We start from the raw sequence: 14,398 nt of genomic DNA on the forward strand, positions 1-14,398 counted from the left end.
CTATGCTGACCGTATGATGACCCAAGATACCCCATGAAAGTGAAAAAAGAAATATGGAAATGAAATCGGGGATAGAGCTCAGGGTGAGATTATAGATAGCTCTAAAGGGGGAAAAGAAAAGAGAAGAGAGTAAACCCTGGATATCGCATTCAACAAACCGGCCAAAAGCCACAGACTCCGCATCTCGCAAGAGTTCCCCTGTCTGTAGTTCAAGTACAGGTAATTTCCAGATCCGACAACGAGAAAAGGATCCAGAAAAAGAAAAATCAGGGGCGGGTAGGAAGTAAGAACAAGGGGGAGACGACGAGGAAGAAGCATGGGGCCAAGTGAGGCAACCCAAACAACAATAGCAGTAACAACAGCAGCAGGGACAACCACCACCGCCAAAAACAAGGCGGAAAGAGGCGCTTCTTGGCTGGCTGGGTATAGACGGCACTCATCCCGACGCCGGGTTTCGGCACAAGGCGTAGTCAGTCGGTTGGTGGATTGGTTGGGTTGCAGTCGACTCTGTTGCCTGCCAACTCCCGAGTTGCTGGCCATGCTCGTCCCCTGTCAGAAATGAAAAAACCAGGTGAATCTCTCGATAGACATGGGGTAGAGGTAGATCAATGGGGAGTCGACCAGGGGGCCTAGGCTGGCTAGGCTGGACCCTGTTGGTTCTGACCCTGATCCTGATCCCACTAGAGAGAGTTCTGATGCCCTCTGACGGGGCTGGCGCCTCCCAACGCCATGGCTTCGGCCTTGTAGTTGCTGTTGTCGTTTGTCCTTGATCTCTCGTCCGTCTCATCGCAAAGGCAAAGGAATTATTAGTTTAGTTAGCCCATCCGCGGGTCCAGTCCTGCAGGTCCCCGACAATCTGGTACGTGGGATTCGCCGAGTGTCCGTCGCCGCCCTTCTTGTCCCAGGCCCACCGGTCGGCAAAGTCGCTGTCCAGGGTTCCCTGCAGCATGTCGACGACGTAGTCACCGATGACGGGCAAGAACTTCCATCCGTGGAACGAGCCGCCTGTGGCCAGATACAGGTTGTCGCAGTGCGGGTGCGGCGAGATGAGAAAGTCGTGCGTCGGCGTAGATGCGTCCCTGTTTGAAGGAAGAGAAACCGGTCAGCTGCGAGTCCGAGTCCCATCCGGCCGAGGACGGGTGAATGCGAGAAGAAAGGAGGGGGGGGGGGGGGGGGGTTGGCTGCTTACCAACACATCCGGTAGGCCTCAATCTTGATATCCTCGACCTCCTTGCCGTAGAGCCCATCAAAGGTCCGCCGCGCACGATCTTCAAAGAACTTGAGGAAGCGAGGGCCCGTCCACGTGTTGTACATGGACTGGTCGGGCACCACCGACATTGCCTCGCCCGTCGCGGGGAAGACTTGGTAGTTTGTAAAGCATAGGTCGCAGTTGAACTTGATAGTGCCGTCATCGAGTATCGACATACCCTCGCCTGCAGCGCAATGCATGTTAGCCCACCCTGCTCGCTCAATGTCATGCACTAGACTGCATCAGAAACCTTACCCTTCACCTGCGGCAAGCAGTTCTTGAGCACGGGAATCGTAGAGAACTTGTCCTTTTGCGCTCCGTGCAGCTTCGCGTAGAAGCTTACGGCGCCTGTGGCCAACAGCCTGTCGCCAGCGTGGAGCTGCGGTCGATCCGGCGCGCTTTGCGCAAGGAGCGGTGCCGTCCGCGCGCCTGTGCACATGAGCACTTGGTCTGCCCGAAGCGTCTTGCCGTCGCTGAGCACGACGCCTGTGCATTGGCCCCCGGCTCCGAGCTCGAGCTTGGCCATCTCGCCCACGACGTACTCGGCTCCCAGGTCCACGGCGGCCTGGACAACCGCGCCGAGCGCCTTGTCAGCCTCGGCGAATCCCACGCTAGGGTTCCAAAGGATCCGGTCCACGCCCTTGAAGTCGGCAGTCGCAAAGGCACCGTTCCAGCGGCGGCGCACCTCGTCCACGGGCAGCATCTCGGACTCGTTGGAGATGCCCATGTCGCGGTAAGAGGCAATGCTGTCCTCGCCAAAAGAGGTAGCATCGGCCCGGAGCATGCCCACCTCGTGATACCACGTCTTGTATAGATCGTCCTGCCGCCAGAGGGGCATGGCCTTCTTCAGCAGCCGCATGTACAGCTTGTCTGGGTAGTCATCGCGGACGATCTTGTTGATATCATGCGAGGCTGCTCTGGGGTTGGGATATTCTGCCGTGTCGACAATGGTGACCTTGGCGTTGGCGTCCTTTCTGAGGAGGGACAGAGCGGTAGCGGCACCAAAGTTGCCGGCTCCTATAATGAGGAGGGAGGGAGAAGTAGCAGCCATTGTTCTCTTCTGAAGACCGAGGTGAAAAGTCTGAGTACGCAATGTCCAATAGGCAACCAAGAATAACAAGAGGAAGGAGGAGGAATAATAAAAAGGAAGGTGCAAAAGGTCGCGATTGCCTCTTGAAGGGGATATGTAGTCTATGTGCTTAGCTTAGCTTGGATGGAGATCTTCGCCTTCGCCGTGAGAGTTGCCGTGGGCGCGCACGGCGATTTTATATTGCATCGCAAACCTAACTCTAACTACTCGCCAACTCCCGAACCCAAATCAAACCAAGCCAGATCAGACCAAACCAGACCAAAGCCGGCCCGGGACTCGGAGAAGGAGGAGGCCATGCCATGCCTGCTTGTCTGCGCAGCGCCGCGCAGCGCAAGTAGCGGTCGACTCATTTGACGCCAACAACCCATCCATGGTCCGTTCCATTCGTTGCTTGATCTTAGAGGGGACAGGAAACAAAAAGAAAAGGTACTTTGTTGGTGCGCCCAGGCTCAAGCAGGGCGAATGTACTACGTACAGTACCGAACTTGTCTGCGCTGTGCAAGGCTAGGCATGTCGTTGTCGCAAGGCGCCCAACCCCAAAGGCGCAGGGAAGGCGAGCAGCCTCCAATCTCATCTCATGGGGTATGGTATGTACTCCTTACGGGGACGGGTACCCTCATCAACAGACACAGATTGATTGACGTGTCGTGTCGTGTCGACCCAGCCTCAAGTCTCGATTCGACGGCTTCAGCATCAGCAGGGGAGGGGGCCACCAAAAAAGGAACAAAACGAGGCAAGAGAAACACCCATCAGAGACTGTGTATCGTTCGTTGGCTGCACGGGGGTGCCTCAAACAAGAATCAGAGTACATACACCAGCCAGCCCAGCTCCCTCGCCAGGTAGGTACCCTGGCCTGCTCGCCTGGCCCGGCCTGGCGTCTCATCCTTCTCTACCCACGGCCCGTACTGTATAGCACCCGACCCGACAACTCCAGCTGCCATCTACGCCCGGCCGATTGCGACGAGAGAAAAGAGACCATCCATCGTCTCTCTCCATCTCTCCCTCACTTTACTCTCTTCTCTTCTCCTCTCCTCTCCAGCTGCTCCACCCCCCTACCACCCCCCGGAAAGGGAGTAAAAAAGTAAAACACCCCGGCTAGCTGGTCAGTAAGCTTCGCCTTGCTCCATCAACCTCTGCCGCTCTCGGCATGGCCTGGCGTCCTTGTCGCTCCGTGCCACGGCCTCCTCCGCCGTCGCCGCCGTGCTTCCTTGCCTTGTTTGCCTTGCCTCGCCCGGGCAGGGAAGGGTTGTCCATCTTCAGGTCCCGCCTCACCCATCAGCAGACAGACGACATAAGCGCTGCAACAACACTTGAGACAACGCAATGGCTGTCACTCTGTGTAGGTGTCGTGCTGCCGTCGGTCTGCAACTTGCACCGCTAGTCACCGCACTGCTCCTACATAGTAGGTCCCTGACATGCAGCAACTCTGGGAAGCCCACAAACGCCACGCATTAGCCTGCTGGCCTGTTGGGATCCCCACGAGATCTGCTCTCCCGGGACATACCCATCTCATCCACGCCTCTGGGTACGGTAGGTAGACGCTACGAATCGCAATCTTTTGACGGGTAGGTAGGTACTGTACATACCTGCCAAGTTACGTAGTACGGGACGGTCATTCTTCTCTTCAACTTGTTGGTGCCCGTGTGGACACTTTGGGCGCGCACTGTCGATTGTTCTCTCTCGTCTCGTCTTCCCGAGAGCTGAAGCTCAAGTTGGCGCTGTGTCATCAATGTGCCTTTCCGTCCTCATCCGGCTCACCTCACACCGCTCATCTCTCTTTCTCTCGTCTCTGTTCTCTCTCCTCTCCTCTCTTCTCTTCTCCTTCTGCTCTCTTCTCATCTCCCTCCCCTCCGCCGCCTGGTGTCGATGTCACCTCGCCCAATCCATGCAAGCTCCCACCTACTAACGCCCTAGTCCCGCACCGTTAAGAAGCCACGTGCGCCACTAAGGGTGTTGCGCGGAGCGAGTCCGTTCTCAGTCACGTCGGCCTGTCAAGGGTGTGTGGAGAAGCGTAGATTGGCCATTTAGATCGGATCGCAACGCCGGTTTGAGGCTCCATCTTGGATCGTGGATATCTCCCCCCAACGCCTGTTGCCCTATCACGCTCGCCATTGCCCCTGAATCACCCAGCTGCCATGACGCCAGAATGATCTGTGTGTCCCGTCACCGTGCGCATTTCCCCGGTATCGCTGATTCCAACTGGCTGGTCCATCCCTTTGATCGCCAGGGTAGCGTCTCTTGAACCCATGATCCTAGCTAGGAGATCATCGTCCAAGATGACGGAGAAAAAAAATGTGAGCAAAGGCTGCACAACCGCCCCCCTCCCCTCACATCCCCTTCCTCTCTTTTCCGGAGAGTTTCCTTAGAGCACCCTGAATCGAAACGTCGCATTTCTGCAACTCGAGATGCTCCGGCTGCAGGTCATTTAGCTCCTGCTGCCCTGCCCTGCCCTGCCTAGGCCCGACTGTCCCACGAGTTTGGGATGCGTCTTGCTTCTCGCCGCAGGCGGGCGAAACCGCAGCATGCCCTGCCCTGCCCTGCCCTGCCCGTCCAACCATCCCCCCGCTGTCTCACGCATCTCTTGAGCGGGAACTGGCAGCTTTGTTCCAGTATCCCTGCTGGGACCTCAAACCCGTTTCACCCGCAGACGTGGCGGTGCTTCCTTTTCTCGAAGGATTTGTGCGTGTAGATCGGTCGTACGACTCGTCGGCGACCCGCAGCGGCTGTGCAACCAAAGCGTCAAGGTTCGTCATCTATTGCCGACTCTGCTCTGGTCATGTCGTTATCCGTCTTTTACTCTGCGGCCCTCGCCTCACCTCGGGCATTTCTTGGGCTTCGACGGCCCAGTCCTGCCCGGATGCGTGGCCGCTCCCGAGTCGTCGTCCAAGTATGCAAGACCATTCATATGAGCTACTTATTTTGCCGCCCAGCAAGATAACCCATGTTCGTCAGAAGCACGCACGTCGTCTGCAATGGTCTGGATGATGCCCTGCATCCTCGCCCAAGGGCTAGCTGCATATGTAAGAACTGGTTTTGTCTGGTGGCTTTCACCGGTAATGAGCCCAGACCGTGACCGGCTGCAATATCTCATCGAGGCAGCCGGGATGAGCTGTGTTCCTTAGATGCTGGATAACTGATATGTACAGTAGAGATGATGACGGAGCGTCACGATTTGAGTTGCACCGTCTCTGGTGGCTCAAGACGCTCGGCAGGGCGACAATGGTCTGTACCCGTTGACCATTACCTTCACCTCCCCAGGGACAGACAGATCATCACCACGTCGTGATCTGATCTCCTACATGACTGTAAGGGCAATGGATGAATGTGTAGGTCGACCTTGGTTGCTGGGTGCAACCAGAGGTCGTTGCCAACCACGCTTGGGGCTGGCTGGAACGGGCTTCTGGGCGCGGCGCCATTGGTTCATGCTGCATGTCGGGCAGCTCGGGCTCTGAGGAGCCGCATGGGTGTTTTTCACCGGCCGCCATCCCCCAATCATAGCCTAGTCTCTAAATGTAAGGGAACTGACCGGTCGAGGTCATGCACCCCATAACAAAGCACAAGATCGAGCTGATGACCAGGGGACTCATGTAGTGACGCGATGCTTGACTGTTGCTTTGTGCCTTTCCAGGCCATCTCTGCGCGCAAACTTGCGTTTCTTTGGTGGGTTTGGGCATCCGGGAACATCGCACCGCCATGGTTTTCGATGCTTATTGCAGTGTTGCCTGTGACTAGGGTTAGCGAATGGCTGATGTCTCGTTCAACCGGGTCCGACTTGAGGACCACCAGGTGGCAAGCATACGCGAATGAAGAGTTTCTGTCAAAGAGCACCAGTTTTCCGTCCTTGTCCACCCCGCCCTTATCGCATCGGTGTCCCAAGGGACAGTAGTAAGAGCCCTTGCCTCTCTGCTTGAGGGCTTCCATGTCGATCTTGGCGAACTGCTCGTCCTCATCTTCTTCGGAATCATCTGAAGCGGATGCATTCGGCCCAGGCGACGGATGGCCATCAGCGATGTGCGACGTCAACATCATCTTCTGGCCGTTGTGGACTCTATGATCTACATCACTTCCCACGATAGACGGCTGGTTCCAGCTCATCTCGGTCTTGATGGTGGGAAACGGAGAAGCGGTCTGGTAGGATGGCGCAGAGACCACCGATCCAGGCTCAGGTCTTCGCCTCCAGATCTCCTCAACATCCCGGGAGAACTTCTCGGTCAGGTCGCGTATCTTGCTATAGAGATCGGGTTAGTCCAATGAGGATACACACTGCGCGTTGCTTTTGAGGGCTGAGAGTTCCTTACCTAAGCTTGGTGATGTTCATGTCCATGATGGCCATAGGTTTCAAGTCGGACATGTGAGTCTTAGAAAAGTTCTGCTCGTGGGCCTCTTCAGCAGCCACCGCCACATGAGGTCCCTGAACAAGTTTATCTGTCAAGGAAAACCACATCTGGGCTGTCTGGGTTAGATACTCTCCGACATCACTAATGAGGTTCTTGGAGTTGTTGGGAGACGAAGAGTCTCCGGCATTCATGGCCAACTCCCTGGAAGCGGCCGCAAGTTGGAGCCGGACCAAGGCATCCAGCGAGTTGTTCTCCATGGCGCTGGCGGGCGCGGCGTTGATTCCGGACTCGAAGACTTGGGCAACTGTCGGGATCGACATGGTACCTCCCGGAAGCTTGAAGCTCTTAGTTTGCCTCAAGACTATACTAGTGCCGGAAGCTGAGAGATGTACTCGGTACTATGCTCGGGAGGGACTGAGCCAACCACGCGGGACCTAGCAGTATCGGGCTAAGCTGTGGCACGGAAGCTAGTGAAGAAGGAAGGGAAGGGCAGGTCCCGGATCCGGCGCGGCGCGGCGGCGACGGCGGGAACGCAAAATCTTTTTGTGGCGACGAGGGGGAGGGGGACTGGACTGGCGGTTGGGATTTGTGCCTGTCGACGTAGGGGTTCGCACTCGGGCTGCTAAGACAGAAGAAAAGGGATGCGCGCGCTCGGGCTGGACGGAGAAGGGCAGCGTGTAGCGTAACTGTCCCAAGATTGGACACCTATCGGCGGCCTTGCTTTCTCGACTGACTGACTGCTTGCTTGCTTGCTTTCGTAGGGTGTACTATGGCCTGGAAGCCAGTACTGAGAGGCGAGGGGCAAGGTTAGGCGCTCGAGATGGGCCGCTTTGTCAGTCACTCGGTGAGCGTCCTGCGTCTCTGGATCCGCGGGGGACGACGACGGTAATACCTCAGCGACGGTCGACAATATGGATGCTGCGGCCAGACCCGTCAGTCTCTTGGAATCTGCTCCTTATGAGGCCGGTAGAGAGGCAAGACACGCGGTGCCGGGCACAGGCACAGCTTTTTCGCGTGGGCAACGGGGGATGGGGGAAGAGACAACAGGGAATTGAGAAAAGAGACAACAGAGCCAGGGCGACGCTAATGCACCGGGGGTCACCATCACCCGTCTCACAGCTTGTACCCGGCACCGTTTGCTGTACTGTTGGCACTGGACGGACTGCCTCGTCTGCTTGCCTGTGTGTGTGACCCCCAATGTGACGGGACGGGCGACTGGGCCCTGGACCTCCGGCAGGCGAGGCATGACGATCCACCGTGGCTTTTTCTCGTGTTCCCCGCTGGTGGCCCGTTGCAGCACCTCGTGCCTTGTCTTTAAACTCATCTTGGTCCCCCTAGTAAATGACCCCTGGTCCTTCATCTCGACCAGTGGCTCCCGTAGACCCAGGCCCATCACGCTTACCCATGCCGCCCCCCTTCATCCCCTCCGCCTCCCGTTCGCTCAATGTTTCGACGGCGCCAGCAGGCGCGTGAGGCGCGGCAGGCGAGGGGATGGTGGGTGAGATTTCGCCCTCAGGTATCCCGCCCTACCGATCGTGACCGGGCGACACTGCATCTGCTATCGTGAGGCGACGTGATGCTAGCCATTCGAAGCGCGCCCGTCGTCTCTTGTGTTAAGGGCCCTAGGCTCGTCAGGTCGCAAGTGGGGAGGGCTGCAATCCAACCATCAAGCCTCGACGTTGTCCAACGGTTCTCTTTGAGCCCGTCTCCTAGTAGTATAGTTATGAACGGGTCCCAGAGAGCTGGACGCTCCCGGTCGGCGTGCCTTTTAATGCAGGTACTCTCCCCCAGACTCACACCATGACCTCACGCTCTTCCTGACTCTGCTTCAACACCCCTCTGCCGGCCCCTTGGTTGTGTTGTTTCCTCCTTCGCTTCTCTTGTTCTCTCCTTTCGCCCCCGCAATCCCAGTGGTTCCCCCTCCCAATCCACTCTCGGCAGGCGTGGTTTTTGCTTCGAAGCGAACCACTCCGTTGGTATCTCAACAGGCTCGCAAGTGACGCGCCCGCAACGATTGAACGCTGTTGCTCCCTAGTGCCCGGCGGCTCTTCGTCTCACTGGCCTCTCTCGTCGTCAAACCGCTGCCGTTGCTTCCTGTTGCCGCCACCCGCTGCCGCTGGTCCTCCGTTGTGCCCTGATCCGGCCAACTCCGAGTGCCACTCCATTTCTTGTTCTCTCATCTCTCTCCCCATTTCACTGCAACACGCAGTTTCCTGCTCGGTCCTGCGCTGCAGGCCCATCGGAGTACCCCCCGCCGCCGTGCCCTGCTTGCTGCCTGTCGAGCTCGCTGCTGCGTGAGCGGCTCAGATGGAGGACTCGCCAGAGTCAGAACGTCCACTGAAGCGCGTCAAGTACGCGCAGCAGGATGGCGATATAATCCCAGTGAATATAGCCGCGTCCGATATACGGGCCCCCGACGGCATACCCGGGTCCATGACCACCGATATCTCGTTATTTGACAGTCCATGGGCGCAGCCGACTGGTTTGGCGTCTCCGTCGCAGGTGCTCTTCAGCCTCTCCGAAGACCTCAACAGCGGCTCTTGGGCCTCTTTTCCAGGTGAGGAAACGAACCTGCTGTCCCTCATCCGTCGCCTCCTTTTACCTCCCCCTTCTCTCCTCACCCATTTCCCTCTCCCTGTTGACGGGGTCTCCCCTCTCATCTTGGCCTTGTCGTCCCTGTCATATCCCTGTGGCGGATCTTGAGATGGGTCTCGGGCCATGGACGTGTAACCTTGGGCGTTGAGGTGAGAGAGAACATGATGCACCCACCCACCCCGCTCTCGCTCCTACTCTCACCCCGTCGCACAATCCGGCTCAGAACCCATCTTCATCCATCTTGTTCCCGACTTCGTTCCCGTTCCAGTTCCGATCCAGAGGAATCAAAGCTTTCCATTGACCCGGTCATGCCATGGTAGACTATCGAGTCGGTGAGCTGACGTTCCATGCAGCACCCCAGCCTGCGGGACTGAACCTTCCTTCAGCCACATCGCCTCGACTTCAACCGACTTCTCACCAAGCTTCTCAACCGCCTCGTCTGCCTCGTCTCCTTCCCGCGGTCCCGGTCGGCTCTCCGGAGCCTGCTGTTGAGGCCCGAGACATCGAGACGCATGTGCCAGCGGATGTACCTGCCGTCAGCCCGTTCACTGATGATGGCGAGCGGTTAATTGTGTCAATCGTTCCTCGCTATGTTCGCCCGGAGAACGGGCAGGTGAACGGCTATGTCAAGTTCAACTGGCCCTCAAGAACGCCATCGAGACGGCCGTCCACCGTTATACAACCGTCATCAGACGATGATGTTGAAGAGATACCGACGAACTCAACCCAGCTAGCAGCTGCTAGTCGCCGTCCTAGTACAGTGACCATCTTCGGGCCCGTGCCTGTGCAATCCGTGTTGACCGGCGGGACTGTGTCCCCTGTGAGTACAGATTCGACATTGATGTCAGTTGGTTCATCACCGACGATGCCAACATCTTCGCCAATAACGCCCCCGGAGTCTTCTTTGCAGCTCATGTCGAACAATGAGCCAAGAATGCTGCCACCGCAATTCGGATTCCAGGCCAAGATGGATCGGATTGATAGACGGTTATTTGAATTTTGTGAGTTCTCTCCTTCAGTCGTTTATCACGAGCAAGCGGCGTGTGTTGGGCGAGAACCGATCTGGAGCTGACTGTCTTGTTAGATACCAAAAACTGGTGCCCTGGGAGAAGTGTTCTCAGTAACACGAACCTGTGGCTGAGGGACTTGGCCCCGATGCATAAGAACGAAGGCATCCGCTATGCCATCCAGAGTTTGGCTGGTGTCTATATCTATGATTACCTTCCGGATGAACGTATTCGACAACGAATCAATGAGCGATACATCATGGCAGACGAGTATTTCAGCAAACTTCTCGTCGCTCCGGAGAGTAGAAGAGTTGGGGGTGGTGATGAAGTCATTACCATGGCCGTCCTTCTCTCAATGCAAGATGTGAGTGCGGCGGAAATTTCCTGCGTTTTTTGTTAGCATTGTTGTGGTGGGCTCTAACCTCATGAAGATCGTGTTGACCGAACGGCGGCTGAAGAAACCATACAAGCCTCGTTGGTTAGAAGGATTCAAACAGGGCGAGTATTTTTTGCAGGCGACAGATCCGGGTGGGCGATTCTGGAAAGACACCAACGTCCAGTATAGCGATTTGCGAATCTCTCAGTCCATCATCGTTGGTCGAGCCGTCATCCTCGCTCAACCAATGATGGCTCTTCCCTCGCCAGCGACACTTGACCCCGAGGTGGAGTCGGGCAGATTCGGTTGGTTGCTCTATGGCACGTTGAAGGATATGCTCGAAATCCATGGCGGCTGTGGCTTTTCAAAGAAGCTCCTGCATACCATGAGTCAAGTGACATACTGCGCGGCCCGCCTGCAACAGGAACCCGAGAGCACAATCGTTCCCATCACGGCACGATATCTTCACCGCGAACTGCAGGAGATGCGACAATGGAGCCGCGAAGGGATCACATGGGAGGAGGCGCAGAAACATCCGCAGGTGATAGAGTGGGTGAGGGATAGCCCGGACGACACAATCATCGACTCGAACCAGGCCATGACGGACGTGACGGCCGAGGCGTGGAGACTTGCCGCCATCATTTACTTGCAATGTCGACTCTTCAGGTATGGATATGAGAAGAACAGCTGGGGATGTGAATGTGGAAGAAGCGTCATATGGAGGGGAGGGGGAGGCTTGCTTGCTCCTTCCTGCTAGATGATTCATGGTGAGGCACGTTGTGCTAATCAACTCTTAGGCTCCCTCGCAACCACCCCGACGTTCTTGCCAATTTGACGGACCTGGCAAAATGCATCCGCATCATGCCGACATCGGGCTCACATTTCACGGCTCAGGCACCTCTTCTGCCAGTCTTCTTCTTGGGCATGCTCGCTACTCAACCCGATCACAAGAAGGTGTCACGAGACTGGTTTGAGGAAGTGGTTCGGACGCCAGTTCGCAGCGTAAGTCAAAATCCCTCCCCTTTTTATTGAGTCCGTTTTATAGGGCAGCCTGGTTCTGCCACTCCTCGGTCTACTGCAATAGCTTTACAGAATTAAAGTGCTGACCACCTCTCATCAGAGCGTCCCTCCGCTGTACCACGCGCTCAAGCGCATCTGGGCCTGGATCGACCACGATGTCCAGATCCCCCCTGAACCCTCGGTCCTGCCCAAGTCTATCGGCAAGAGGTATCCTTGGTGGGAACACCTCGTCGCTAGCGTCCATGATAAGGAAGAGGAGACCCTATGCCTAACCTAGATGACCGCAGCGTCTATCCGCCTTTGCGCCTCCCATATCCCTTTGTGGTATTCTCTCAGATAATCGCAGCAATAATTGCCCACCTCTTTTTTTCGGGGTAAAAGTATTATAGGGCTTGGAGGGGAAGATGTGACACCCGGGTCCAGGGGTTGATTAATTGACTCCCGAGACGGCGCTGTCGGCGTCGTCTTGCTCGTCCTTGTCGCCTCTCCGGCGTACGAGATATTGACCTTGCATCCGTCAGCATGGAATCGTAAACGGCGCCACAGGCGGCATGATTAAGGAAGGGGACTCACGGAACTCCGAGTTGGGCGCCTGCCAGACATCGAGCACGCTCAGTCCTGCCTTATAGCACATGAGGCGAACGCTGTCCTCGCCGTACTTGTGAGAGTCGAACCAGTCGAATTCCTCACCCTTCTTGATGGTGCGCCCCATCTTGAGCTTGACGTCCTTGTTGGCTCGGAAGAAAAACCGGTGACGAGTCGTGGGCTCATGCTCAAGCTGGGCGAGAAACTCCCAGTCCTCCTCGCGGAACCACTCCTCGCCTGCTAGCTGGTTGGCATGCTTGAAGCCGTTGAGGAAGAAGGTGTGGTAGAGGTCGTCGCAGGAGTGATACGCGTCCCAGATCTTCTCCCTGTTGTTGGGTAGAATGTGTCCGTCCATACCAATGAGCAGTAGGTCGTCGGGCCGAAGCGCACTCGCCCAGTACTTCAGGTGGGACAACGCCTCGGGCCAAGGATCGTTGCACAGCACGGAACCCAGGGAGAGGAAGAGACGTGGTGTCTCGATCTTTTGCACATACTCCATGCCATCCTGGAATGTTCCCCAGATCCCAGCACACGTCACCGAGGAGTTGGCTTTGGAGTGCTTGTCAACCAGGTATCTAATGTTGTGAACCAGGGAGGATTTGGAGATGTCGAGGGCGAGGTACTTGGTGGGAACCTTGGCCTTGTCGAATGCGGCCAGAAGGTGGCCAACTTTGCGCGTGTCACTAGAGGGAAGGGGTGTTAGTCGAACGGGTAAGCTTCCAACCAAGGAGGGTAAGGTAGAGTGCGGGGGCTCAATGGTGGTGTGCTGCTTGAAAATGATTGACTAACCCAGCTCCTAGATCGATCACTGTGACACCAGCCTGAACGCGCTTCGCAATGTCTGCGCCATGCTTATCGAAGAGAGCTATCTCGTCGTGGGTCTGGTAGAATTCGGGGGTGAAGATGATCTGGTTCCAGATCGGCAAGCCAACGTCGTCATACAGCAGCTCGTCAGGAAGGACAGGCTTGGATGTGGACGAGTATGGAGCGTTGAGAGTTTCGGCCAGCCTCTCTGCGACGCTGTCGTACATTTTGCTGCCGCCGATGTCGACGACAGTGCCATTGGTGGCGACACTAGTCTTGGAGTGCATGATGTCGACCGCGGTTCGTGGGTGAATCTCGACGAATTGAGTGGTCAATGGCCTTAGTCAAGGCGGGAAGCAGGTCGACGTGAGGCTAGGTGGTGACGGGGCCCGATTACGCGCGACTAGAACCGCTTGACGTCGGGCGATCTATATATTCGGAAACGAAGCGGCGCGATGCAAGCACGGCAACGCAACGGCGAACGATACGATTCGTTGGTCTAGGCTGGGAGGAGGGGACTGTAGTCGCCCGGGTCGTGGTTGAGCGAGTGGTGGTGGTAGTGATGATGGAGGAGAAGAGCCTGATGTGTTAAGGCGCATGAGTGCGCTGGGAGAATCTTTATACCCGGAGCACTTTCCTCAGTCAGGATCAATGGAAGTCGACGGGAAGATATGATGAGAAAAGAGTGGAAGGTACACGCACGCGATCGAAGCAGGAGGATATTTGGGAATGGAAGCGCCGCTGGGGTTTACTCACTCCACCCGATGGAAAAGAGCCTGAACTGTCGTGCTGTTACAACGAGCGGAAGAGGAGAAAGCACGCCTCAAGCGAAAAGAGCAAATGCAGCTGTGAATCACGACGAAATCAAGCACGCCCCTCAGTGCCCAGACATCCAATGTCGAGTCGAAGAAAATAAAAGGCGAGACTGGTGAAATGATGAAGGCCTTTTGCCGGTTCGCCAACTCGACTACGTCCCTGTACGGCCACTCACTACACTACCTACCTCCACTGTCTGTCTGCTACCTACTTACCTACCTACCTACCGACCTACCTGCGAGAAGAGCACCCCCCAGCATGTGTTGCGTGCGTAGTAATTTGAGGCGAATCTTGGCCATGGCCGGGACCTGGCCAGAAGTGGTTCGTCCTACATTAGGGCGATGCATGGAGGGTGGCATTGCTCCAACATGGCTCTCTCTCTCCACCGTGAGACATGGGGGACCCGTCGTCCGCTGGGGAAGACGACGAGACCCTTGTTTTTTCTCTCTCACGTCGACTCAATCCGGGCCCCGGCTCACTGGGTTTGCAACTGTCTCACTCCCCTTCGGAGCAGAGCGT

The 14,398-nt window shown here is 56.6% G+C and overlaps 4 protein-coding genes across 4 annotated transcripts; 1 reads left to right on the forward strand and 3 right to left on the reverse strand.

Annotated features, from left to right (window-relative positions):
• Positions 1-811: 811 nt before the first annotated feature.
• NECHADRAFT_77613 (uncharacterized protein) lies at positions 812-2,300 on the reverse strand (the record flags this gene model as incomplete). Its single annotated transcript, XM_003052974.1, has 3 exons — positions 812-1,079; positions 1,190-1,433; positions 1,505-2,300. The coding sequence occupies 3 exons, from the start codon at positions 2,298-2,300 to the stop codon at positions 812-814; spliced, it is 1,308 nt and encodes a 435-aa protein (XP_003053020.1).
• Positions 2,301-6,137: 3,837 nt separating this feature from the next.
• NECHADRAFT_28224 (uncharacterized protein) lies at positions 6,138-6,996 on the reverse strand (the record flags this gene model as incomplete). The annotated part of the gene is made up of 2 exons (XM_003052975.1): positions 6,138-6,567; positions 6,638-6,996. Coding segments are annotated over 2 exons (789 nt in total), but the record flags the coding sequence as incomplete, so codon positions are not given.
• A 1,987-nt stretch (positions 6,997-8,983) lies between these two features.
• On the forward strand, positions 8,984-12,053 carry NECHADRAFT_67175 (uncharacterized protein; the record flags this gene model as incomplete). Its single annotated transcript, XM_003052483.1, has 6 exons — positions 8,984-9,233; positions 9,625-10,272; positions 10,356-10,642; positions 10,710-11,320; positions 11,452-11,656; positions 11,775-12,053. 6 exons carry the CDS (start codon positions 8,984-8,986, stop codon positions 11,949-11,951), a joined length of 2,178 nt encoding a protein of 725 aa, XP_003052529.1. The 3' UTR covers positions 11,952-12,053.
• Positions 12,054-12,104: 51 nt separating this feature from the next.
• Positions 12,105-13,350, reverse strand: NECHADRAFT_91762 (uncharacterized protein; the record flags this gene model as incomplete). The annotated part of the gene is made up of 3 exons (XM_003052976.1): positions 12,105-12,181; positions 12,248-12,942; positions 13,049-13,350. 3 exons carry the CDS (start codon positions 13,348-13,350, stop codon positions 12,105-12,107), a joined length of 1,074 nt encoding a protein of 357 aa, XP_003053022.1.
• Between the last annotated feature and the right edge of the window lie 1,048 nt (positions 13,351-14,398).

The sequence above is a fragment of the Fusarium vanettenii genome (assembly GCF_000151355.1).
Source record: "Fusarium vanettenii 77-13-4 chromosome 3 genomic scaffold NECHAsca_2_chr3_3_0, whole genome shotgun sequence".
Taxonomy (NCBI): domain Eukaryota; kingdom Fungi; phylum Ascomycota; class Sordariomycetes; order Hypocreales; family Nectriaceae; genus Fusarium; species Fusarium vanettenii.